The 27,755-nt window shown below is 43.2% G+C and overlaps 1 protein-coding gene across 6 annotated transcripts in view; it reads left to right on the forward strand.

Annotated features, from left to right (window-relative positions):
• The first annotated feature begins 1,012 nt into the window (after positions 1 to 1,012).
• ORC4 (origin recognition complex subunit 4) overlaps positions 1,013 to 27,755 on the forward strand; it is a 61,994-nt gene continuing 35,251 nt past the window's right edge. For 2 of the 6 annotated variants that reach the window (XM_030579801.1, XM_030579803.1), the window contains exons 1-4: positions 1,013 to 1,164; positions 22,406 to 22,477; positions 24,179 to 24,255; positions 27,617 to 27,707. In XM_030579801.1, the coding sequence (XP_030435661.1) occupies positions 22,421 to 22,477; positions 24,179 to 24,255; positions 27,617 to 27,707 (225 nt within the window). In that variant the 5' untranslated portion in view covers positions 1,013 to 1,164; positions 22,406 to 22,420. Of the gene's footprint in view, positions 1,165 to 22,405; positions 22,478 to 24,176; positions 24,256 to 26,485; positions 26,615 to 27,616; positions 27,708 to 27,755 lie in introns of those variants that run through there. The other 4 variants (XM_030579798.1, XM_030579800.1, XM_030579799.1 and 1 more) reach the window with 4 other exon arrangements.

Genomic DNA, 27,755 nt, shown 5'->3' on the forward strand with positions numbered 1-27,755 from the left:
TTCCTCAAAGAGTGAGTAAAAAGTGACAGATATGAACACTATAATATCTTCTGCCCAAAGGGGGCATGAAGATTAGAGTAAGACACAAAACTGAAGTGTTTCATTTGGAGCAGGAAAAATAAGCCACTTTGCCAAACCAGTAAACAATCCAACTATCATCAAAGCTAAAAGATGGATCCAGAAAACAAACACCTTCCCAACCCCCAGCCCCCAAAACTGCCCGCCCTAGAGCGAGAGGCAGAGCTGGGAGGAGGTATTGCTTCCCCACACACAAACACACTTACCTTGGCTGCACCCCACTTTTATTCCCTTCCCTGGAGCAGTGGAGAAAGAGACACACACAAAGGGTAATAAAGGGGGAGGAGGGGAGAGCAGGGGGTGGGGGAGCTAGTGAACTGGCTGCTGCTCGTGTGTGTGTGTTGGTGAGGTGTCTCCAGCCAGGGCCAAGCAGCATTAGCAGAGAGAGAAGGGGCTGTGTTGCTAAGAGGCTTTTGGTCTCTTTCTCTCTCCTCTGATGGCCAAGGGGGGGAAGAAACTCTCCTTCTCTCCCTGTGTCTCCCTGGGATCCTCTAGCAGGGCTGGGCTAGGGGGAGAAACTCAGGCTCCTCACACCAACCCCCTCCCCCTCCACACACACCAATTCAAGATGGAATTAGTGCTCTGTCCCTTTAACAATATAAATAAAAGGTCCCCCAGTCTCCCCCTCTCTCGTCTTCATCATCAGCTGCTGCTACTGCTGCTGTGAGTCTCTAGCTCTGCCTGGGAGAAAGATGGGAGGCTGCTATTGCGCATGCGCCCCAAGGGGGCTCGGTGGGTTGAAGGGAGGAGGGAAAGAGATTTCTCTCCACAATACACCGCGCGGCAGGCGAACCCGGAAGGAGATGCCGTCGAGGGAAAGGAAGTTGCGGGATGGGGAGGGAAGTGGAGCGGAAGTGAGTGGGCGGGCGTAAAAGGGGCAGAGTTGAGGCGAGTCAAGAGCGGGTGGGGGGAAGGAAGGAGTGGGCGGTGCTGTCATCGGCATGTGACCCGGAGCGATGGGCGCGGGGGGTGCCGGGAAGGTTTCTGAGGCACTAGCGGGCGAGGAGGAGGGTTGCTCCGTTGGAGTCCGAACCACGCGCTCAGGCGGAGGCGGGAGGGAGTCAGCGGCGAGCGGAGCCGACCCAGGTAAGGGTTCCGCGGGAGCGGGGCTACGGGGGTGGGAGGGCAGTGGAGGGAGGTGACATGACCTGGCAGGGGAAAGCGGGCGGGAGCCCTGACCTGGTGCGCGCGGAGGGCGGCGGGGTCCCTTGGGGCAGGCTCCCTCCTGCCGCGCTGTGTCCCGCCCCCCGTTCGTTAGGGCCAGGTGTCATACGGCGGGAAGGCCGCTTGCCGGTGCCCGGCGCTGGGGCGATGCTCATGGAGGCTCGGAGTTGAGGTCTAAGGAGGAGCGTCGCGCGCCAACGGGGCGTTGTGGACTCCTGCCGGCGCCGCTGAAAGGCACCGCGGGCGCTTCCTGCCTAGAGAGCCCGGCGCTGATCCGGGTGGCCGCGCTTGGTCTTGGGAGCAACCCCGGGTTACCTGCTCTGGGAAAAAACCTGAGTCGCCGCAGTTCGTCCCCAGTGACCTCCTAACAGAGCCGCCTTGGTGTCTGGTGTGTGTCCGCTTCCAGAGCGCTTTCCCTTGAAACTCTCCTGTTCCTTGCTTACAGATGCTGACGCCTTCTGTGTTGCAAAGGGAGGCGTTGGGGAATTCTTTAGAAGAAAGATCAGACTTTAACTCGGACTTAATGTAGCTTAATTCTGCTCCTGGGCATTTACTTGTGCTGGTCAAAGGCACTTCTTTATTATTATTATTTATTATTATTATTTTTCTTGTGAGCAATGTAGTTGCTGTTTAAGTGATTGGGACTTTGCTGTATTTCTACTTTTTGTAAAGGAACTGAAGCAGTATCGCACCAAGCTCTTCAACATTACAACTAGTTTTGTTTCTTAGGCACTGAAAATGAAACCTCTTGTAATTTTACAATTGAAGGGATTACAATAGCTCAAACTAAACTTGTGAAAAATTGAATTAGCCAATTTTATTTATAGAGGTGGTTATAATTGGATCAGGGATGTTTGTGTGAGTTAATGTGATCAACAAAGGCAGGATTAGGGTGTCAAAAAGATGGAGTTACTTTTCCAAACTTCACCCGTGTGGATCACCAGAATAAGAAGCCACAATCACTGTGGATTGTGCATCCTATGAGAGCTCTACTGGACTCCTTGAGCTAGGCTCCCATTTGGTGGGTTTTCAGCTATGCCTACACTACACTAAGCTAGTTTTAGGCTTTGTCTCACTAACACGTTTGTCGGTATAACTTAAATTGCTCAAGAGTGTAAAAAATCACCTCTCCCTCCCCCGAGTGACATAACTTATACCAGCAGAAACACTGGACTATACAGAACTGTTGGCAGGAGAGCTTCTCCCTCGGACATTACTGCCACTCAAGGAGGTGGTTTTATTATGTCAAGTGGAGCGCTCACTCCTGCTAGCATAGGGCAGCTACAGGAGTGATCTGGCAGTGTCACTGCTGTAAGCTCGCTAGTGTAGATGTATGCTGATGGACTCAACTAAACTTTCTTTGATTGCATTTGGTTCTTTGGGATTAAAGTAATTGAGGGTCCTCTCTCAAATACTAACCACTTAAAGCACTAAAATGAGTCATTACAGATCTGTAAAACTCCCTTTTCTTTCTTATGACAAATGAAATTGTAATACCTTAATGAAAGGAAGAGATTAGGGCAGGTCCCATATTTTGGAGCTACTGTTGTTTGAGTCATATAAGATAAGTCTTCACTGCACTGTTAACCTGGGTCAGTGGCATGATGGTTAGTATAGTCCATTTGTGAGCATCCCCATAGCAAATCACTACCTGTAATATTATGTCCTCATTGCTTCTGCATTTGTCAGTGTATATCTGGGATCAAAGCCCATACTTCTTTGTGCTGAAATGCTCTAGGATTCTTTCCTTGTCAGTTGTACAACTTGCCTGACCCTCGTGAGGAACTGCGGGATATGCATGGTAGGACTGTCAGCAGAGTGACTTGGATTTTTACCTGCTTCCTCATTGCAAAGTGGGCATGTTTCAGCCAAACTTAGGATACTGACCTTGACATCCAGCCATGTAAGCCAGCCCAGGCTTAAAGCACCTCCGAAGCCTGGTCAGATGGTTTTCTGGGTGGATGATAAGGATGGCAGGGCTAAAACCTCGGGTTAGCTGTCCACTGAAGACTACCCCCAGACATCTTTGCTGGTTTCTTGGCTCAAAATTTGAGCCATTTGAAGCAAGCATAACACTTAGACTTTTTTTTGTGAAAGCTGAAATTCTGTAAAGCATGATAGTAGCTTCAGAAAAATGTCAGGCATATGAGCCTTACTCCTGGGGAAGTAATGGGCAGAATTTATGTTGCCCACAGATTTCTTTGCTTCCCTGCAAAAAAAAAAAAAAAAAAAAAAAAAAAAAACTTTCTGGCAGGGAAGTAAAAGGAAGCCAAAAGGTCAGTCATGTGACCGTCACCATCAGTATGTTTCGGGTGTCAAGGGCAGCTGGCAGAGAGAGAAATCACTGTGGGGCAGGAGGCGGGACTGGGGAAGACCCGCTGGTGGCTCCTACCTTGTACTAGGCTTAGCTGCTAGTCCCAGCTGGGCTGGGGAGGATGGGATTTTCTTTTTGCCTGTATGGCATCTGGGGCTGGGTCAGACACACCCCCTGATTTCTCCCCCCGGCTGCAGGAAGCTCTGCAAATTTGTCTTCGCCTGACCCTCGTACATGGAACTTCTCCCCCATCTGACCCACCCTCATGCATCCAGACCCCCTCATTTCCAGATCCTCCTGCTGAGCCTCAGCTCTCATTCTCACTCAGAACCCCCACTCCCTCTGCACCTGGACCACCTCGATGAGCCCCCCACACCTGGATCCCCACCGAGCCCCAACCAGCTGCACGTGGATCCCCACATCACAGAGCCCCACTCCCTGAGCATCTCTAACCCCCCCCCGAGCTCCCCATACCTCCCTCTTGAGCTCTGTCCCCCAACCCAGACTTTTCTGCTGAGAGCCCCAACCACCTTCACCTGTATCCCCCTTCAGAGTCCCATTACCATTGCACCCAGAACCTCCCAACAAGACGCCGTGCATCCAGATGCCCCCTGCAGCCAGATTCCCCACTGAGCTGCCCACACTCAGATTGCCCCACACAGAGCCCTCTCAACCCACACCTGGGTCCCCCAACACTAAGCCCTCCATGCTTGGATCCTGCCTTTCTGAGCCTGGCTGCCCACATGGAGGTCAGGGACCTGGGATGTTTCTGTGGCAGGCCCAGGCCTTGCAGTGTGTCAGGATTGGGTGCAGCCTCACCACTGAGTCCATGTCCTGGGGGTAGCTGCACAGTGATCTGCCATGTGCAGCCAGTGGCCTATTCTTCTCAGTGCCATGCTGGAGCCTCCACATTTATTTGCAAAATAAAGGTTGCAGAATTTTTCACTTTTTGGTGCAGAATGCCCTCAGGAGAAGAGCATGTAGCAGCTGTTTTTGAGCCTGGAGATGAACTGAATTCACACACTATTGATTGTAGATACCATTAAGGGAAGTTTATGCCTTGTCTACACTACAGACTTCTGCCGGTACAGCTATGCTGTAGTGTAGATTCAGCTGCACTGGCAAAACTGCTTTTACTGGTACAGAGTGTGGTTTGCTGTTTTGTCTGCATCCACGGTAGATACTGTAGCAGGGTGCTGGTGCAAAAGCACCTAATTAGCTCCTGCCCAGTCAGCTCTAATCAGGGGAAAGAGATTGGGGCTGATGGAAAAGGCCTGATGCTGGCCTGAGGTTTGGCAGCACCTGCTAGCCTGACAAGCCAAGAGCTATAAAGGCTGGGAGGTGCCAGGGCAAAGTCAGTCAGGAAGGGAACTGGACGCCTCCTAGCTGAAGACTGCCTCTGCCTGTAAAGGAGGTGACTAATCCTGCAAGATTTCTATATAGATAGACACTGCTGGTGGGAGAACCTTGTATAAATAGACATGGGTGTTTCACAGCCCTGAAGCCTCTCTGAGCCTTATTAGAGGCAGCAAACAGGCCCCAGGAAGAGGGGCAGGAGGTGGAGCCCTGTTACAGTACACTTTGGTGGTATAGTATATCATTTCTATACTATACAAGCTCTCCTAGTGTGGACATAGCTTTAGCTACAGTGGAGGTAATTTGAAACTTTTTAACTAGTAGTTTTTAGGTAATATCAAAGGACAGAAAGGACCATTAGGATCGCCGTGATTTGTATAACACAGGACACTGAATTTCACCTAGTAATTTCTGTATCAAGCTCATAATATGTATACTGGAAATCAAGTATAAACCTTGCTGAGAATATACATACATAATTATGCACGCAAGGCCCGATTCTGCTACTTTTATTCTCAATTAGTATGTAATCCAGTGAGTTCAATAGACCTACCAAGTGTGAGAGTGTGCCATATTCCAGCACTTAATTTTAATTGATTTTCATTTATTAACTTAAGTATGTCTGAATTGATAGTTCAGATTTATTAAGAAGGCAGTCTGAGGGCTAAATCAAGTGTAAGATCTTAATTTCATTAGTATGTTACAAAGAAGCTTTGTAACTAAAGAAAATCTGAGCATACACCAGTCTTGCAGAAGGCTATATTCTTTTTGTTTCTAAAAAGTAGAAAAATCTATCTTAAACTAGTGGAGTTCACTGTGCATCTTAGCTTTTCAGAGTACCTGCTATGGTTGATCTGCTGCTGCTTCTATTTTTAGGAGAGGATGTGGGCATGGAGGGAGGAAGAATTCAGTCTTACAGTAAACTGGTGATCAAGTTAGATGAATATTTATTTTGTTATGAAAGTGCAGGTTGTTACTCCCCTCAATAAGAGGGGTGACTTACTGACAGATTGTCAGTAGGTATGGGAAATGCCTTTCTCCATATAAAGAGTTTAAATCACTGTGCCTTTAAAAGTGACCCCCATGTACATTGGAAATAGATTCTTCACTAAAATATATGTCTAGGTCTGTATTGACAGTTGTCCACAGAGGTGTTCTGCCTTACTAAAAGGTAACTAGAGAACAAGATTCTTCTTGAAAGGTAAAATATAATAGAAAATTTGACTTTGACGGTAGGATGAAACTGATTTTTAATGAGAATATTCCTGGTGTAGTGTAATCACCTAATATAGAATACGTATACAAATTTACAAGCTTTTTATGGGTTATTTGTGCCCTCCTGACAAGTTACTAGATTAAAATATAAAAAATTGTGGCTTTAAAATCACTACAGCCATTTGGGGAGCAAATTAACAACAAGTGCATTCAATGAGTAATTGACAAGTCAGCAGGACTTTAGTTACTTTATCATGTGATATAGAAAAAGATTTGGGCTGAAAGCACAAAGGAGGATTTACATTAAGCCAATTCTTATGAAACTTTGTATGGGATCCGTAGTTCATCTAATCCAGAGATTTTTATAATAGCATTATGTTTTCAATGCTTATGCATCCTAACATCTTGTTAGCTTTTTTACCACAGGTGTAAATTGAGCTGTTTTCATTGAGCTGTCTACAGTGATGCCCAGGTCCCTTTCTTGAGTAATAGTTAATTCAGTTCAATTTTTTTCTCTCCAATGTGCATTACTTTTATTTATCAACATGACTTCATCTGCCATCATGGTACCCATCCAAGAGCCCATCTCTTGTAGGCATACTAGTATCCTGTTAGAGGCAGTAGTTGCATCAGTGCTGAATGAGAGAAATAGTTGAATGTTGTCTGCAGATTGTTGTCAGATAAGGTCTTGTCTACACTAGGAATTTATGTTGGTATAGCTATGTCTCTTCTGTTGACCTAGGTACTGCATCTTGGGGTATGTCTACACTACGGGATTATTCTGATTTTACATAAACGGGTTTTGTAAAACAGATTGTACAAAGTCGAGTGCACGTGGCCACACTAAGCACATTAATTTGGCGGTGTGTGTCCATGTACCGAGGCTAGCGTCGATTTCTGGAGCGTTGCACTGTGGATAGCTATCTCTTAGCTATCCCATAGTTCTCGCAGTCTCCCCCGCCCCTTGGAATTCTGGGTTGAGATCCCAGTGCCTGATGGGGCAAAAAACGTTGTGGGTGGTTCTGGGTACAGCCTCACCCCTCCCTGCATGAAAGCAGCAGACAACCGTTTCGCACCTTTTTTCCTGGGTGAACTGTGCAAACGCTATAGCACAGCAAGCATGGACCCTGCTCAGATCAAGACCACAATCGTGGACTTTGTAAACACCTCGCGCATTCTCGTGCAGCCTATGCTGAACCAGGACCTGCAAAGCCAGGTGAGGAGGAGGTGGCTATGGTATCGCGGTGATGAGGACATGGACACAGAATTCTCTCAAACCGTGGGCCCCTGTGCTTTGGAGATCCTGCTGGTAATGGGGCAGGTTCTAGCCACTGAACGCTGATTTTGGGCCCAGGAAACAAGCACAGACTGGTGGGACTGCATAGTTTTGCAGGTTTGGGACGATTCGCAGTGGCTGCGAAACTTTTGCATGCGTAAGGGCACTTTCATGGAACTTTGTGACTTGCTTTCCCCTGCCCTGAAACGCCATAATATCAAGATGAGAGCAGCCCTCACAGTTGAGAAGTGAGTGGCAATAGCCCTCTGGAAGCTTGCAACACGAGACAGCTACCGGTCAGTCAGGAATCAATTTGGAGTGGGAAAATCTACTGTGGAGACTGCTGTGATGCAAGTAGCCAAAACAATCATTAAGCTGCTGCTGCGAAAGGTTGTGACTCTGGGAAACGTGCAGGTCAATGTGGATGGCTTTGCTGCAATGGGATTCCTTAACTGTGGGGGGGGCGATAGATGGAACCCATATCCCTATCTTGGCACCGGAGCACCAGGGCACCCAGTACGTAAACCGCAAGGGGTACTTCTCAATGGTGCTGCAAGCACTGGTGGATCACAGGAGACGTTTCACCAACATCCACGTGGGATGGCCGGGAAGGGTTCATGATGCTCACGTCTTCAGGAACACTACTGTTTAAACGGCTGCAGCAAGGGAATTACTTCCCAGACCAGAAAATAACAGTTGGGGATGTTGAAATGCCTGTAGTTATCCTGGGGGGCCCAGCCTACCCCTAGATGCCATGGCTCATGAAGCCATACACAGGCAGCCTGAACAGTAGTCAGGAGTTGTTCAACTACAGGCTGAGCAAGTGCAGAATGGTGGTAGAACATGCATTTGGCTGTTTAAAGGTGCGCTGGCGCACATTACTGACTCACTCAGGCCTCAGCCAAACCAATGTCCCCATTGTTATTGCTGCTTTCTGTGTGCTCCACAATCTCTGTGAGAGTAAGGGGGAGACCTTTATGGCAGAATGGGAGGCTGAGGCAAATCACCTGGCAGCTGATTTCGTGCAGCCAGATGCCAGGGCGATTAGAAGAGCACACCAGGAAGCAGTGCGCATCAAAGAAGCTTTGAAAACGAGTTTCATCACGGGCCAGCGTACGGTGTGACTGCTGTTTGTTTCCCCTTGATGAACTTGATTGACTCATTCCCTGTAAGCAACCCATCCTCCCCCTTTGATTACAGCTTGCTTAAGCAAATAAATTCACTATCGTTTAAAAATCATGTATTTCTTTATTAAGTCATTATAAAAAGAGGGAGAGAACTGATAGCCCGGGGTGTGGTTTGGGAGGAGGATAGGAGGGAAGGAAAAGGCCACTAAAAAAATGTCAAAGTAATGACAGCCTTTTGGTTGGGCTGTCCACAGGGGTGTAATGGGCAGGAGCACGGAGCCTACCCCCACGCATTCTTACACATCTGGGTGAGGAGGATATGGAACATGATGAGGGTGGTTACACAGGGGCTGCAGCAGTACTCTGTGACCCTGCTGCTGTTCCTGAAGCTCCACCAAACATCGAAGGATGTCAGTTTGATCATGCAGCAGCCCCAGCATTGCATCCCGCCGCTGCTGATTTTCCTGCCACCACCTCTCATCTCGAGTGTCTCTCCTGTCCTCACGTTGGTCCCTCCTATCCTCACGTTTACTGGCATCTCTCCTGTTATTTGATACCACGTCCTTCCACTCATTCAGATGAGCTCTTTCGTTGCGGGTCACTTCCGTGATTTCCGAGAACATTTCATCTCGCATCTTTTTTTTCCGCGCCTTATCTGAGATACTCTTCAGGATGGAGTAGGGAGGCTTGAAAAATTTGCAGCTGCATGAAGGAGGGAAAAAAGGGGGAGAAGTATTTAAAAAGATACATTTTACAGGACAATGCTTATACTCTTTCACGGTGACCAAGACTATTCACCTTACATAGCACATGTGATTTTACTACAAGGTCGCATTTTGCATCTTAATATTGAGTGCCTGCAGCTCTGTTGTTAGAGATCTCACACACGCAGGTCAGGGCAGCAGAATTCAGCTTGCATGCGTCCATGGTAAGCCATTGTCTTTCAGCTTCTGCAGCCTTCATATACACAGTGTCCTCCTTTCCCAAATACCAAGCAAATCCCGTTCAGTGCTGCTTCTTTCCTGTTAACATGCAGCAGCAGAAACCACCCCTACAATCCAATTCTCTGGGATGATCGCTTTACCCCTCCCCCCACCGTGTGGCAGGTATCATGGAAGATCCCTGCTAGCCAAATGCAAAAAAGCTCAGTGCCATCCCCTGCCCCCCTCCGCCTGCTTGGCTACCTGCAAGGAAGGATTTCTTTTAAGCAACAGGAAAACAGCCCAGTAGGAATGGCCATCTCTGTCCCCTTCATTAAATTCCTGAATTTCAACCAGGTTACCATGAACAATATCACTCTCCTGAGGATAACACAGCGAGATAAATAACTGATGTTGCTTGAATGCCAGCAATCACCAGGACCATACGCAGCTAGGCTTTGTCATGCAATGATACCAGATTACTTGCTACATGCATGGCGTGGTCAAGTGTCCTACCATGGTGGACGGAATAAGGCTGCCTTGCCCAGAAACCTTCTGCAAAGGCTTTTGGAGTACCTCCAGGAGAGCTTCATGGAGATGTACCTGGAGGATTTCCGCTCCATCCCCAGATATGTTAACAGACTTCTCCAATAACTGTACTGGCCACGAATGCATCCCAAGTCATCAGGGCAAATTAATCATTAAAAAATGCTTGCTTTTAAACCATGTTTTATATTTACAAAGGTATACTCACCAGAGGTCGCTTCCATGGCTTCATTGTCTGGGCTAGTGGCTTGGGAGGGCTGGAAGGGTAATTCCATCTGGGTGGGAAAAAGCTCCTGGCCGTTGGGGAGAACGGAGTGCTGTGTGTTCTCTGCAAGCTCATCCTCCTCTTCCCCATCCGCAGAATCCGCAGCCATGGCTGAGATTACCACCCCCACCTCGGAATCCACGGAAAGAGGTGGGGTAGTGGTGGCTTACCCCCCTAGAATTGCATGCAGCTCATCGTAGAAGCGGCATGTTTTCGGCCCTGCCCCAGACCTTCCGTTTGCTTCTTCAGTTTTCTGGTAGGCTTGTCAGAGCTTCTTAACTTTCACACGGCACTGCACTGAGTCCCTGGTGTGGCCTTTCTCCATCATAGCCTTGGAAATTTTTTCAAATGTTTTTTCATTTCATCTTTTGGAACTGAGTTCTGTTAGCACAGAATCCTCTCCTCATATAGCGATCAGATCCAGTAACTCCCGTGAGGTCCATGCTGGAGCTCTTCTTCGATTCTCAGGAGACTGCATTGTTACCTGTGCTGATGAGCTCTGAGTGGTCACCTGTGTTGGTGAGCTCTCCACACTGGCCAAACAGGAAATGAAATTCCAAAGTTCTCTGGGCTTTTCCTGTCTACCTGGCCAGTGCATCCGAGTTCAGATCACTTTCCAGAGCGGTCATAGTGGTGCACTGTGGGATACCACCCATAGGCCAATACTGTCGATTTACGGCCACACTAACCCTAATCCGACACGGCAGTACCGATTTCAGCACTACTCCTCTCATCGGGGAGGAGTACAGAAGCCGGTTTTAAGAGCCCTTTATAGCGATATAAAGGACCTTGTTGTGTGGATGGGTGCAGGGTTAAATCAATTTAACGTTACTAAAATTGGTTTAAACGCGTAGTGTAGACCAGGCCTTGGGGAGGTGGGCTTCTCCCATCAGTGTAAGTAGTGTTTACAGTGAAGTGTGCTGCTACAGCATCTTAAGTGTAGACATGTCTCACTGTCTCTCCCAGTGACTTATCGGGGTGTCAAAGGTGTGGAAGGGAAATGGGGGGAAATAGTATGGATCCTTGTGGAACTCTGCACTTGAGAGCTTTTGGAAAGGAGGAGTAATTCCTTTCCAGAAGACTGAGTGGTGAGAGGTAATGATTGGAACAACTGTAATTGTTACATTTATTCTTAGTGTTAAGGCTTATTAATATTACATTTAAGATCTGCTCTGTGAAATGCTGCAGAGAGGTCCATCAGTATGAGCATTAAGATTTTGCCTGTCAGTGGTTAAAAGTGCCACTAGAGTTGCCTCAGTGCTGTGCCCTGGTCCAAAGGCTGATTGTAATGCATCAGGGACATTAGAATCTTAGAATATCAGGGTTGGAAGGGACCTCAGGAGGTCAATTAGTTGATGTAACATGTGCTTTGTTAATTATTTTGCCCAGGAAGGGAAAGTTAGAGAGAGAATAATAGCTGGAGAGGTTACACTGCTCTACAGCCAAAATGCTTCTGAAATAAATGTAGTCCAACTTTACTAATTCTGGGTCACTGAGAACAAAAATGATGCTTAAAATTTGGCTCTATTTTCAATATATGCTATTGGGTCAGTATATACGACCCTTGACTTGAGAATGGCTGAGGATAAGTGAGTTATAAAGGGAAGGGATCTCAATTTAAACCAGAGATGACTAAAATACATCTTTGACTGGATCTAGGAATAAATCTATGACTGGGTTTGGACAGTACTTTCTTTTTAGGCAAAACAATGAATGATGCAATCTGAAGCTGGTATTGCATCATACATGATATGAATTGCATCATGTTATTCCTAGAAGTCATGGATGATGCAATCATAACGAAGCTTACATCACTCTGCTGAACAAATTGCCCTATATCAGCTCTAGAAATCATACAGTGTCGTGCTCTTATTTTGTCAGTTTTTGATTTTGCAAAGGGACACATTTCTGTTTAGCCAAAGTGAGCAGAGATGCCTCGTACTTGTGTGAACAGTGCAGATAACTTCTGCTATGTTTGTGGTGAAGTGACTTTTGCATCACAAAGGCGCAGTATAACCACTATGGTTAAGAAAGTCCATCACCTTTCTTTTGGCTGCAAAATTGGAGATCAGGACAAGAGGTGGGCCACACACATATGCTGCAAGACTTGTGCAACAAATCTTCGCCAGTGGTTGAACAGGAAAAGGAAATCTATGCCTTTTGCAGTGCCAATGATTTGGAGAGAGCCAACAGATCATCCCAGCAATTGTTACTTCTGCATGGTGCCTCCAGTTGGGAAAGGTGTGTCAAAGAAGAAAAAGTGGACTGTGCATTATCCAAACATTCCATCAGCTATTCGCGCAGTACCTCACAGAGAGAGACTGCCGGTTCCTGATGCACCAGAATCATTCTCACTTGAGTCAGACGAGGAAGAGGATGAAACTTCTGGTCCTGAACCATCAATGTCACAGGACCCACATTTTCTCCCATCCTCCTCCTCTGAACCACACCTCCTAACACAAGGTGAAGTGAATGACCTTGTCAGGGATTTGGAACTACCCAAGAGTAAGGCAGAGCTGTTGGGCTCCAGACTACAGCAGTGGAATCTCCTGGCAGGCTATCAGGGCAAATGGAGCCCATCAATGCTTGCAGACTATTGCTGGACAGTGACAAGAGATGCTCCATTTAATGAATACAAGAGACAAGCCAAGAAGTGCCGAGTAGACACTGAATAGGACTAAACTATGTACATAATCGTTTTTTGCCTTTTTGTTTCATAATACATTTTATTTATATAACCCTTTTGCTGATTTTTAAAGTGTTACATAAACAGGACAGGTGAAATATTATCATGTAAAGCAACCATAAACACATGAGAAGACCCAGGTTTACAATTTATGATTAAAACTCTACTATCTACACAATATACATAGACATAAAATGTAAAAACTTAAATATCTTAGAACCAGTAGCCAATCAGTTGTTTTAATTGTCATATTTGAATTCAGCACATCAAAATACATAATAAATATCACATTTTATCTCTGAAGCAGACGACTTCTCAAAAATTGTAAACCAGTGTTATCAGAGTCAAGAGAGAGCTTCTGAAGAACTATTGCATTTTTCAAGGAGTTAGGCAAGTATACTTCTCTGAACAAGGCCAGAACTATTTCTGTTAATTCTATCCTCCAGAGCACTTGGAGCCATTCCCAGGTTAGTGGTATTTGCAAACTTTAAGTGTACTCTTGATGCCATTATCTAAATCATTGATGGAAATATTGAACAGAACCAGACCCAGAACAGATGATCCCTGGGGGACTCCACTTGATATGCCCTTCCAGTTTGACTGTGAACCACTGATAGCTGCTCTCTGGGAACGGTTTTCCAACCAGTTATGCACCCACCTTATAGTAGCTCCATCTAGGTTGTAGTTCCCTAGTTAGTTTGAGACGCTCATGCAAGACGGTATTGGAATCCTTACTAAAGTCAAGATAGACCACATCTACCATATTTTCCCCCCACTCCTCATCCGCAAGGCTTGTTACTCTGTCAACGAAAGCTAATGCTTGTATTTAATGTAACTATTGCAAATGCTCAGTAAGTACATGGAACTTCAAAAATTGTTCAAGGATATATATCTAGTTATTTGACATGCTCTGTTCCTTACTTTCCCTTAATATGTATTGACACTACTTGGGAGATGTAAGGGTTTTTTTAGGAGGTGTTGAGGTATAGCAAGAGAAAATTATAGAGGATAAATTTCTGTATGCATTAGTGATAGTAATATCTATCCAAAGTGGAGAGAGGAGAACAGAGGTCAGACTACCAGATACTACCAACTATAACTCGATATGAACAGAGGTTGGATTTAGGGAGGGCACCAGAGGAAGTCCAGGGGCAGTATCTGCATGAAGAGCTGTTTTCTTCCTTCCTTCTCCTGGGCTTCTGAAAGAAATAAGAATGAGGTGCTTAGATTGTCTTTGGCCAGTTCTACTCTCTGAATGGACACCAGTTGATTGTGATTGGAGCACTAGGGATTCAGCAGTCAGATCCAGAGTCCCTTGCGTCTGGGTAGTGACTGATAACCACTGCTCTCACTTCTGGGTCTCAAACATTCACACGTGCAGATCCAGTGTTTGGCACTGTTCTTGGCAGTTGGACCCTACAGTCTGGCTGCTTAGACCAAACCAATACTTCAGCCCTCCTCCAACCCCCTAGTTACTTAAACATGAAACCCCACCCCAAATCCACTGACTGTGAAAAGTTTTCTGTTTTTGTTTTATTATACCCTTTTAGGGACTACATGGCAGTGAAGTAAAGAAACTCAGGATTAACAAGAATGAAAACTTTTGTGATTAAGAGATTCCTTTAAGTAATCCCAGCATTACAGATCTTAGGAAAGCATCAAACCCTTAAATGCAGTCCCCCTCAGTGTGTCCTTACCACCTCTGAGAGTCCTGGGTTTTATCCTACGCTGTGGAATGGCCAATTGTTTAGACAATCATTTTGAAAACAGTTTGTCACTTTTCTGGCCCATGTTCTTCTAGTAGGTTACTTCCAGGGCCCTAGTAGGTTGGAGAAACACTGGAGAGAAATGAAGATGGTAACTGTCCCATTTATCTCAGTGGGAGACTGGTGTTCCCCTTCTCCCAAAGTCTACTTTATTGTATGTTGTGGCATACCGAACTTCAAGACAATCTTGCTATGCTTGGGAATTTGAATATTAAAACCAGCTCCTTCTGGAGGGGGTCTGTAGCTGAGGGACACCTTGCACTAGTAGTTCTACACTTGTGATCTTATGTGGCCCAGCAGTATTATGATAGGGTGTTAGCTCCACCACAGTCAAAGATGCACCAGGAGTTCCATTGTAACATGGATTACAATGTAACTTTTAAAAAAGTTGATTGTACCTTGCAGACTGCTTGAGTTTGCCGTAGCAGTTTCTGTAGAGAAAATATGACTTGAAGTTTGCTGTAACATTTTAAAATGGCCATACACCTAAAATTATCTAGAATCCAATGTGTCTCAGAGAAACTACTGCACTTGGAGGAATAAAGCTTGATTTTTGTAGATTGGATGAATTATTGTCGACCACTGAAATTTATCTTTTTCACTATAAACATGTTAATGTTTTGACTGGGAATGGTATGCTGATATCTAAATGTTGACATTACACTTGTCCTTAGACATAGCCTTCTCTGAGGGCATTTTCTTGTTTTAGTTGATTTTGCTCATGCTGACATTGAGAGTTGAAGTTACTTGCTTTTCTTTGACTAGTGTCCCATTGATCAGGAAATGGGTTAATGAGTGGGGCATGATGACTCCACCTAGAGCTGTCCCATTCATAGGATGGATGAGGGCTCCGAGGGGTCCAAGGTGGCATGCAGGGTCAGCAGGGGGCCTGGCACTCACAGCAGCAAGTGACCTGGCCCCAGTCCACCTTGCCAGTTCCCAGCATCGCTCAGGGAGAGGTGGAAGTCGGGAAGAGGCAGTGCGGGGGCTTGTGAGAAGGAGTGGAATGGGGGCAGAGCAGGGGCAGAAGAAGGCAGCGCGGGAGTTGGGGAAAGGTTGGGAGTGGGCCTGGGCCGACAGGAGGGGTTTGTCTCGGCTCCTGCACCCCACAGGGATGGCCCTGGCTCTACCCTAATGTTTATGAGGCCTGGTTTACACTAGGAAAAATTCACATCTCTGAGTGACTCAATTTAAACCAATCTGACCCCAGGTGTAGACAGTGCAAGGTCAAGTAGTGGCTGCCTCTCAGGGAGGTAGCCTGTCTACACTGATAGGAGAAGCACTCTTCACTGAAGCAATGAAGCACTTTAAGTGTAGGCAAACCCTTAAAATCTTATACCCTCTTACATTAATAGTCTTCCATGAAAATATTTCTTAAGTAAAATCTGAGTAGCATGTGGATTTTAGAGCATGCTTTATTGCAGGGGTCGGCAGCCTTTCAGAAGTGGTGTGCCAAGTCTTCATTTATTCACTGTAATTTAAGGTTTTGCGTGCCAGTAATACATTTTAATGTTTTTAGAAGGTCTCTCTCTAGAAGTCTTTAATATATAAACTATTGTTGTATGTAAAGTAAATAAGCTTTTAAAATGTTTAAGAAGCTTCATTTAAAATTAAATTAAAGGCAGATCTTAGTTAGTGTGATCCTTGCCCTTGCTTTTTCTTGCTGAGTTTTCCAATATCTGGCACATATTTGGATAGTTTAAGCTGCACACAGGCTTCTGAGTGATCAGTTCTTAACTGGCTCCGAGAGGGACAGAGGACAGATTTCATGTGTGAAAATACCTGTTCACATAAGTATGTGGATCCAAATGCTGAAAGCATTGCAAACGCAATTTTCTTCAAACAGTAACATTTGACTGGCAGGGACATCCAGCAGGTCAGAATAGAGGCCCATGATCTCTCTTGATAGCTTCAAGTGCACTCCACAGATCTCCAAATTTTGATGCCCACAATTCTGAGCTTTTTAACTGAACAAGCTGCATTTCGAAATCAACATGCATCCACTGAAATACAGACAAATCCAAGTGCTTTTGTTGAACTTTTCAGATTTAATTAGAAAGAAAGCATTGGACCCAAATCATTGGAAATCTGAAATCTGTCAAAATTCTGATTCCAGTTTTCATGTACATTCCAATCTCATCGACACTGACAGTGCAATGCATCAATAGCTCTCTACATGTTAGAAGTAGCAGAAAATTGAAGTTTGACTATCCCTGAGAAAAAATGCTAGTTTTTACAACAAATGCCTTCTAGGCTTCATAAAGATCCCAGAACTGTTTTCCCGGGCACCCTGGAGGCAGAGGTGAGTTCGTTTAGTTGAAGGGTGGTGTCAGAAACATGAGCTTACACAGCCATTTGTCATCATCCAGTTTGGGGTAGTTTTGTGTGTTTAAATGACAAGGCCTTGATTGCATCAAAACCTTGTCATGACTTAGCCACTGAATGTTGCTGTGAAGTGGAATGTCATTATAAGCACTGTCATCTCAGTGCTTGACACTGTCTGAGTCAAAGCAGATTGAGCTTCACAAGGAAATTTACAATTCGCACCACTGTAGTCATCAAATATTAACTTGTGTGCTAAAATTTCTAATTCAGACCTTTTCTTGATGGATGATACAGTGAAATTTGACTGTTGGGCAGCCAATCTGATCTTCAAGTAACTTTACAAATCTCTTCTGTTTTCCGACCATGGCAGGAGCACCATCTGTCACACAAAATATTTTTCTGATGTCAGCTCCTCATTCTTCAAAATGGTTTACAAAACTTTCCACTATATCTTCCCCATTTGTTGTACCATGCAGGGGTTTTAGGCAACAAAGTTCCTCTTGGATTTCATTGGAAGCACAATATCTTGCAACAACTGCCAAACGTGGAATGTTGTTTATATCCACTCTCTCATCAACTGCAACGCTGCTGTTTCGCTTATGCATGTCTCAACTGTTCTGGCAGAGACAGGCAGTTCTTTTATTCTAGATACGGTTGTATCTTTATTTGGCAAATCCATTGAACAAAACCTTCGAATTGCTGAGAGTAACTTCTTATATATTCCCCATCTGTAAACAGCTTTCAGTTTTTTGCAGTGCACTGTGCAATATTGTAACTTCCTTCCTTCTGTAGTTCGTTTTTTTTTACTTAAACTTTTTAAAAACACTGCTTTGCTACTGCGTTTTTGATCGATTCAGTCTTCTCTGTTTCATCCAAAGGTTTTTCTCATTGCTTCGTTCAAATACTGTTGAACACTTGATGTGCTACAAATGCTTTCACAACAGAAAGCCAAACAGCGTAGTCCTTCTTTTGAATAAATCCAAATGTCTGTCCAAGAAGGCTGAAATTAATGGACATCTAACTTTGCTTTCTTAGGAACTGACATTTTTGTCAAATGTACTCCTCGACTCACAGCGGGGGAAAAAAAAAATTGACAGACGGCACAACATCAAACTCCATGCACTGTTCCATGTAGCAGGTATAAGCAGCAAATCAGGACTTACAAAGTCCCGGCGCCACTGGGATATTTTAAGGTGGGGTGCTGGGCTGTGGGCCACAGGTAGGGGAGGCTGCAGAGCACCAGACTGAGGCCAGGAGCAGAGTCCTGGGCTGGCAGCTAAGACCCTGGGCCAGTGGATGGACCCCCATCTGGCAGGGGGTCGGCAGCGGGTTGAGCGGAGCCGGCGCCCGGGACCCCAGCCGGAACCCCAAGCCGGCATCAGTGTGCCACTGAAAATCAGCTCGCGTGCTGCCTTTTGGCACGTATGCCGCCAGTTGCTTTATTGGCTTCTAAAACAAAGCTTTGCACTCAGAGCAAAAACCCAAGAGGGAGCCCCTATAGAATGGAGACAGAGAGCAATTAAAGATGCGTGGGAAAATTATTATTTTTTTTTTTTGGTCCAACAAAATTTTCACAATTTTTGTAAACTTCCCTTTCTCAATTTAGGATAAAAAAGTCAATCTCAAACTTTCATGTAACTGACAATCTGAAAACCTCTTTGGATCTAAATATTTCATTTTGACCGTATTTCTCCCCCCCCCCCCGCTTTAGTACAAATTAACTGAAATTCCTAAACACAGCTCTGTCAGACCAAAACATTTCCCTTTAAAAGTGTCAATGGGCTATTTCGTTTATAGAAACTTTTTTTCAAAAATTTCTCATTGTGACTTGTTGAAAGCAGCTCTTTCCCATGAATACTTTAGGTTTCAGTCAAGTGGCATTTTCAGAATTAAAAAATTTTTTTTTCACCAGCAAGATTCAAACTCATGATACATGGGCTGAGCTCAGGTTCAGCAGCCACAGCATGTCTGAAGTCAGGCTGCCTGCAAACACTCGAGCTTGAGACAGCCTCTACCCTACTGCACATGCCTCTGATACAAGCCAGAGTTAGCTAACACCTCACTATGTTACTGAAGCTTATAAAGCAGCTTACAGATCAGTGGTTGACTGGCATAATTTTAGTCCTTTGGTATACTAGCTGTTTAGAGTTAAAGCTAATCTTCGGTTTTATCTATATGAGCACTTTTGTTGACTACTGTGCTTTCATCAGTATTTTTTCCCCCACGCGCCCCAATCAACAAAGTTTTTTGCATACATAGCTACTGCCATTTGTTGGTCTTGGTTAAATTATTTTGGCGGGAGACTTTTCTCCCACCAGCATAGAGTGGCTGCATAGGAGACCTTGCAGCAGTGCAGCTGCAGTGTTATAGCTGTGCCACTGTAAGGTCTATACTGTAGCCAAAGCTTTAATGTAAAAACTGAATTGAAATCTGAGATTCTATTTTAATCACTAAGGTAACTGTAGATTTTAAAAATCTCTTAAAACGGGGATGATTGATTTCTCTAGCCTTGAGATATTGTCTTGAGCAAATACTTCTCACAAAACAATCACTCCATATCTGATCTGTGTTCATTCTCAAAGGAAACCTGAACAACATCTTTAAAAGACGACCCTAGGAGCTTAAATGCAGACCTTTGCTAGACTCTAAAATCACGGTCTTAAAAAATAAATCCAGTGTCTGGCTTACTGCACCAATCTACTACTATTCCCAGACCTGAAGAACTGGAAAGCTTGTCTCTTTCACCAACAGAAGTTGGTCCAATAAAAGAGATTCTCACTCACCTTATCCCTTACAACATTAAAGGAGTTGTAATAGACACATTTCAGGATTTAAGTGTGACTTTTTCTCTCTAGTGTCAAATGATGTGGTTTCATTGTAGGGAGATGTTCACATCTTCAACACAGGAGTTGTCCAGGATCAGCACTGAGACAGTCTAATTTTGATGCTGACTATGTGGCTGGGCATTGCTTGACAGCTAGCTTATTTTACTGCTGTTTTGTTCTGGTTATGTCAAAACTATAGACACAATGTGAATCAGAATTTTTTTTTCAAATTTATTCCTCTGCTCCTGAAACAGAGTAAGCCATACTAAGGAATAGCACTTCAATTAAAGGATAAACTTCCTTCCTACTTGCCCCCCAGAAGATGAAACAGACTCTTAAGATTCTATATATAAGTGCTGTAGTCTCCATCTCTATGCTGAAAGTCCATTTATTCCCCTTCATAAGGATAAGAACACTGTGCTTACTATTCCTTTCTCTGTTGACAATGCCCTTCCAGTTCCTTTCGATAATCTGAAATGTATATTGTACGTAAATCACCTTCTGGTGGTAAAGAAGCCTTCACTTCCTCTATTACAAGGGCCACAGGCTTCTGTGAACTTCTGGTGCATGTTTTGTTTACTTCGTGGAGTCAGGAAAAAACCCTAAGGCTTGTAAAATTTATCTAAATGGATTGTAATAGGTTGTCCCTGTAAGGTTCTGGATCACACTTGCTAATTAGGATTCAAAGATCACTGAAAGGAGAGAACTGCATGTCACCTTCTACAGTTTTGTGTTAGTTCTTCCACACAACTTTTATCTGTTACTTGGCATGTCTCTGCTGACAGGTTTTGATGAAGCTGTTCTAGTTTTGTGGTTTGAAAAATAATCCTTACTTATAGATGTTGTGTAACTGCCTGTGAAGCTAAAACTGACCTTTATTCTCTGGAAGAACAAAATATTCTTTAGCTGATTTCTTTGGTTTAAAAATTGGTCATTCAGACATAACCATAACTGTTAGGTCTTCTGAGATTGGTTTTTTTGTGGTTTTGGGGGTGTGTTCCCCCCATATCTTTTGTCACTATCGGACTACTACTGAAGCCTTTCTCACTGAGGGCATAGTTACGCTTGGAGGTGTAGAAAGCACGGGAGTGAAACCAGCCCTCGGAGACTGCAGCAGGGAAAACATTGCCATGTGTTTACACTGTCAGATGCAAGTGGAGTGTCGTGATCACATGAGCAGCTCTTGCAATGCCACAGAGAGAGCAGTGCCTTGTGGTAGCTGTCCCGATGGGCAAGTGGCTGCAGTGTGCTTTTCAAATGGAAGCCGGGGGGGGGGGGGAGGGCGACAGGGTGTGGAGTGTGATGGATTGTGTGGTGTATGTGGGGGGAGAGACAGTATTTTGGGGGCAGTGTGTGTCAGTATGCTGTTTTATAAGTTCAGATAGCAGCAGGAGGAAGGGGAAATCCCAACATCAGCCCACACTTCCATCCCTCTCTCTTCACTCTCTCTCACACGCACAAACATCTACCTCTGCAGCAGGAGCATTCCACAGTAATGGTTTGCTTTGTCCCAGAGCACATAAGCATGCCGGCTGTCAGAAACAGCTTTGAAAGGGGATATTTGCATGTCTGCAGCCAAGTTCAAAACAATGACCAGAGTGGCCACTGGATTTCAAGGGATTATGGGATGTTTCTGGAGGCCAGTCACAGCTCAGTAATGCAACATTTCATCCACACTGACACCTTGGCATTTCAGCCAGCGTGCAACAAGCTCTGTGCTGCTTGTGGAGGTGGATTACCAGCTGCAGAGTCCAGTCGCTCTAAGTGCCTTGACGGTGTGGACACCTCAGGAGTTAGGGTGCCCGAGGCTGATTTAATTTGCTCTGACTTGGAAGTGTAGCCAAGGCTTGAGAGTCTCTGGACTGTAGTTTTTTCACTTTGCTGAACTCAGTCTTTCATTGCAACTAAGTGCCTTTCTTTTCATTAGTATGGAATTGGTTTCTCGGCTCCTGGTAGGAAGCTTTAGCCAGATGTACACACCAGTTTTGTACCAGTATAATTGTCAGTTGTATGACTTCTTTTTAAGCGGATGTAGTTATGCTAGTGCAGTGTCCAAGGGTGGACAATTATATTCGTACAAAGGTTCTTTATAGTGGTATCACTTATTCCTATATATAAAGGGGAATAAGCTATACCAATGTAAAACATTTTTTCATGCTGGTATGACTGTCCATACTTTGGGGTTTGATTGGTATAACTATGTTAATACAGTTATAGCAATTGTGTGTGTGTGTGTGTGTGTGTGTGTGTGTACACAAAGTCTTCATCTAAGCTGTCATGGTGCAAGACTTTTTTTTCTTTTGATATTAGTTGTTTGTACCAGTAATATGATATAACCAAAAATGTTGGTGGTTTTGCCTGTTTATACATATGAAAAACTCGACTACTCAAATTCAGTTGTTTGTTAATGGCAGTGTTTACACATTCATATTGATTTGGTATTGCATTAAGTGCAGTCCGCTAACCTCTCAAATTGCTCTTTTGACAAGCATACAGTTGAACAAAAAGCTAAACTTAGAGAATCTTTTTTTTTTAATTTAAGATGTGAATTACTGCAATGAGTAAACGTAAGTCAAAGGAGACGAGCTCTGTAAATGGAGAATGCATCTCACAGGTGGGTAACATTTTTTTCTGACTTCCTTCTTTGTGACTCTAATTCATTGATGTAGGGTAGGTGACACTGACCTCTTCAAGTGTTTGGCTGCAGTGAATTTCCACCCTTCCCTTATAAAACAGCTAAGGGAGTCCTCTTGTCAAGCATTATCTGGTCCTGAAGGCCCTAGATTTGATCCCTTTTGATGACCGTGCATCATCAGTCCTGTACCTGCATCAGGTTGCCACTTGATGATTCACTTGGTTAGATACAGGTATTCAAACCATTGGTCTAATTTTTAATTATTTATAATAAAAGTGCTTTGGAACAATCCTGTATTTTGTAAGTCAAATTTTGAAGGCAGTCTACGGTTAGCTCACTGACAAGTCTATTACACTTCATAAAAGTAAACATTCAAGGTAAGTAAATAGCAAATCCTGGCCTGTCTTCAAATTCACGTTCGAGGTTATTGACTGATCCTATCCTCTTCCTATGTGCAGTGTGAGTCACAGCCCAGGTGAATTCCTCCTTCACTACAGGGGCCAGGTGAGGTAGGCTCGCAGCTCTCTGAAGAGGCTGCAGCTTAAACTTTTGTGCTCTTCAACACCTCAAACGGACTATCTAGATATTATCCAACATACTTTTATGTATTAATCATTCAGTGGTTGTAATAGGCTTCTTCAGTTATAGATACGCTGTCTTCCATGGTAGAGGAGTGACTTCTATTTTTTTTTTACTATGAATATGTTGCCAGAACTTAGACTACTGTTAAAACTGAATTTTGCCATTGATTGTACTTGCAGTCCTGCTGTTGACCGTTCTAAAATAAAATTGGGTCACTCGGGTATACATCTATATTCCCGCTTTCACACTTCGGTATCAGAAGGGCCACTATATTTAAAATGCTTGAGCTGCTGCGCTAGCTAATACTGAGTTCTCAGAACTCTGCAGACCCTGCTGACGCACACAGATTTTTGTCTTAAAGCACTCTCTCACAACTCTTGACTTGCGTAAATAGCTATTAATTCAAAACAGGAAAATAATCAGTTTGTCTAATAGAGAAATCTGTTAAGATAATTTTAAGCTTCTCTGAGGAATTTCTAAACAAATGGTGGCTCTCTGGGTAAGGTTCAAATTATTTTGAGGCTTAGATTCATGACACATTTTCACATAAACAGACATGAAAAGTGGGATGGGGAGAAGTATATTAATTTGTACTAAGGACAGGAAGAACAATTACTGAATAGCACATTTACAGGTAAGCAAGCAAAACAGGAATGATGCATCACCATGTGCTCTGTTCATCTATTTGCTGTGATTACACTTTATAAGTATTCAAACGTGTTTAGTATGTTATGTAAGGTATAACAAGGTTTTGCTACTGAACTTGTCAGGGATTTACCTGGCAAGGATATGCAAACCTAAAAGGGAGGGTAGCCCAAGCTCCAGGCAGTTAGACTGTATTTCCAAATCGAATGGCCTCTTTCTCCTCACTGTTACTGAGAGATCAGTCCAATCAGCTGTAAGATAGAAGACCTTTCCTTCAGAGACTACTGAATTTTTTTCTTTCCAAAGGGAAGTCTGATCTACAGCACCTGTTAGGCCTGCTACCTCAAATCAGACATTGGAGAGGCTTGAGAACAGCACCTACATTTAATAACCCTTCTGTCTCCATGTTACAGGCATTAAGTATTTTGTGCCAATCTTACTTTATCTCAATAGGTACAAAGAATTTTACGTGAAAGATTTTGTCATCAGTGCCCTAATGGAAAACTGTTTGGGGTTCAACTTCAGTACAAGTGAGTAAGCAACTTCATAACTTTGTGGGCAGCACCTTACTATTTTGACCTCGGCTGAAACAGAGAAAATTCTGATTTATACGGGGCCTGTTATGCCTTTGATCTTTTTTCTGTTAGGTAGCGATTTTTTTTAAATGTACTTAAAAGAAGCAACTTCTTAAAACCTTTTAGTAGAGCTTGAAACTCATTTAAACTTTTTTGTTTTAAAATTAGATTATTAGAAAAAGACTTGTATTCCTGTTTTTCATGTGTATACATTTCTAAAAGAAAATCACCACCTGGGCTGAATTTTTCTCATGTACGTTCCAAGCCTAAATGTTTTTTGGTTGGAAAGTTTTGGTAAAATTCCCTTAGTAGGAAAGCTCTTAACTTCATTTTTATATAGATATATTATATAATATAGATTAAAAAATAAGTGGTGTGTGCGTGCGCACACACATTTTTATGTTTTTTATCCTCTTGGATCACTGTAACTTTGCCATTCATGAATAGTCTCTTGAGAATTCAAAGCAACTCTAGGATCTTGGATGCCAGACTGATAAGTGCTATGGGATTGTACAGACAGATCTTTGGAAAGCCTAATTGATGCTATAGTGTCGAAAACGCACAAAAAATTGCCTGAAAATCTAGGGATAGAAGTCAAATAGTGAGGAAAATAAGAGAAGGTTTATTCTAAAGTGTAGTTAGATCCCTTAGCTATTAATTTCCACGTGATGCAATATAATATGGTATCTTAGCTACACCTCAAAAATGACACTGCAACAGGCTGGCTGCCTCTTGTGCATCTCCTCATGACCTAGGGTCATGTGATAGCTAGCCTGCAGTTCCCCTCCTGCGCTGTTCAAGAAACTCACACATTTTGTGCATTCCTATCCTTTCTTGGGTTTTTTTATTTAAATTTTTGAATTTTTTTTTAGTGTAAGTTCATCCAAAAGTTGAGAGATCTTGGTTTGTATCTTCTTCTCCCAGGCCTTCCTGCCTGGAGCCTTTCCTGCTTTGTCAGAACAGTGCAAGGAGTTTCTGCTAGAACCTGCACACTCCTAGCAGTCCAGTTCCTGAGTATTCATCAGTTCATTGCAGCTTCCTGCTGCTCTTTATAGGGCAGTCACCCTGATCTCGCCTAGATATGGCTTATTCTGTAATTAGGAGTGGCTAGCTCCAGTTTAAGGAGTGAGACACCCTATTACAGGACCTAATAATGAAACATTTGCTAGTATAAATGAGGACTCCAAAAAATAACATGGAGAGGTAAATAGCGGTGTCCCCCAGGGTCTGTACTGGCACCAGTCTTATTCAACATTCATAAATGGTCTGGAAAAAGGGATAAACAATGAGGTGGCAAAATTTGCAGATGATACAAAAGTACTCAAGCTAATTTAAGTCCCAGGCAGACTGCAAAGAGCTACAAAAGGATCTCTCAAAACTGGGTAACAAAATGGCAGATGAAATTCAGTGCAAAGTAATACACATGGGAAAACATAATCCCAACGATACATATAAAATGATGGGGTTTAATTAGCAGTTACCTCTCAAGAAAGAGATCTTGGATTCATTGTGAATAGCTCTCTGAAAACATCCACTCCATGTGCAGTAGCAGTCAAAAAAGTGAAAGTGTTGGGAGTCATTAAAGGAATAGATTATAGAACAGAAATATCATATTGCCTCTATATAAATCCATGGTACACCCACATCTTGAATACTGCGTGCAGATGTGGTCGCCTCATCTCACCTGGCGTTGGCCACTGTCGGAAGACAGGATCCTGGGCTAGATGGACCTTTCATCTGTCCCAGTATGTCGGTTCTTATGTTAACTTTTTTATTGTCTTCCTCTTTTGATAAAGAATTTATTTTGAATATTGATCATTCATTGCTGAAAGACATCCAAGATGATATAAGAGTTACTTTGTTCTCCTTTCTTCCATTCAGAGGGAAGAATACACTTGGAAGATTGTTTCAGTTGTTAATGTTATGTTCCTTTCTTTCTTTTCTCTTCTCTTCCCCATTGTCAGTGTAAGAAAATAAAGTGTTCTACTATAAAATGCATATTGTAAGAGACTTTTTAAAATAATGAATAAAACAATGTTATGCACACATTATTCACTGAATTAATTCCATTTTTATGGGAAATAAATGTAGAAGATAGACTGGTCCTCATTGGTTAAAAAAAAAAAAAAACTTGTGGGACCCATTCTATATGCTTTTGACATCTTTAAAATATTTCCAATCACAGGGAATGACCTCCACGGCAACAAAGGTGGTGGTGGTGGTGGTGTTACGCTATGGAGAGGCAACCTGATGAAAAACTGAATCAGCAGGAGTTTTTATTCTTCAGTTATGGCAGAGAACTGAAAAAGCCCTTGTAGTTACTAGAATCTCTCTACAACCATTTCAGTGTTTTACAGTAACACTTCACTGAATCACTTACATTATCTTAATATGCAATAAAGATATCCTAAAGGGGAATGGCTTTGGCTTAAGGAAGGCATCTAGAACTGGCACTTTAGTAGTTCAGTAATTGTTTAAATTTCTAACAAAGTATTTTTGTCTGAACTTCAAATAACATTCCCGTAACTTTAGATTTGTGTGAAGTTTGAGTGACAAATTAATAAAAACCAGTGTGAAGAATCCATAGTTGAATATTCTTACCAGAATAATATAGAATAAGTTTACCACTTTATGATAAATGACTTACTGTTTCTGCTTAAAATTCTAATCTTCTATGCTAAATCAATTCACTTACATTTTGAACACTATTCTAGCCATCTTTTATTTTCTGTAATTTCATTGTAAATTTAAGTTCTGTCAAAGTTCACCTATACTTTAGCTTAAACACCCTGAATTTCAGTGAATGCATCAGAAGCTTAGTATGGGTAATCAGTTGGTTAAAATTTAGTCAGTGTTTCCACATCTGTCCTAATGGTCTCTCAGCTGACACATTTTTGAAGCATTTTTCTCCTTCCTTTGTTTGTCAACCTGTTAGTTGCTGTTCAAAAGTCTTAATACTAATTGTGGTTAGTTTCTTTCCTATTTGAAGGAAGGAGCTAAGAACTGAATGTAGTAGTTTTTTCTGTGAAATTTGCCTTGCATATATGGCATACTGCTGCCTAACATAGTATGTAGAAGACTTGTAAAGACCTAGTGATACTGTTATAATATACACATTTTTAATGTTTATGAAATCTGAGTCTAATCACCTTTCTTACTTGGGTTGTACTACATTTTGCACCTAGTGTATGTTTCTGTGATTTACAGTTAACAGGCCATCCTGTGTTAGGCTTCTTTTCTTCTCTGAATTCTCTTCTACAGCTACAGCAAATACTCCTGTTCTTGAAGTTTTAACCGATTGTCATTGTCATTATAGACATCTACTGGAGCTGCTGAAACGAACTACTATCCATGGAGAAAGTAACTCTGCACTCATTATTGGACCCCGGGGATCAGGAAAGACTATGGTAAAAGCTCCTAATACAAGTTGATGTAAGGTGTAAATGAGTGCAACT

Source organism: Gopherus evgoodei, chromosome 11, assembly GCF_007399415.2.
Source record: "Gopherus evgoodei ecotype Sinaloan lineage chromosome 11, rGopEvg1_v1.p, whole genome shotgun sequence".
Taxonomy (NCBI): Eukaryota; Metazoa; Chordata; order Testudines; family Testudinidae; genus Gopherus; species Gopherus evgoodei.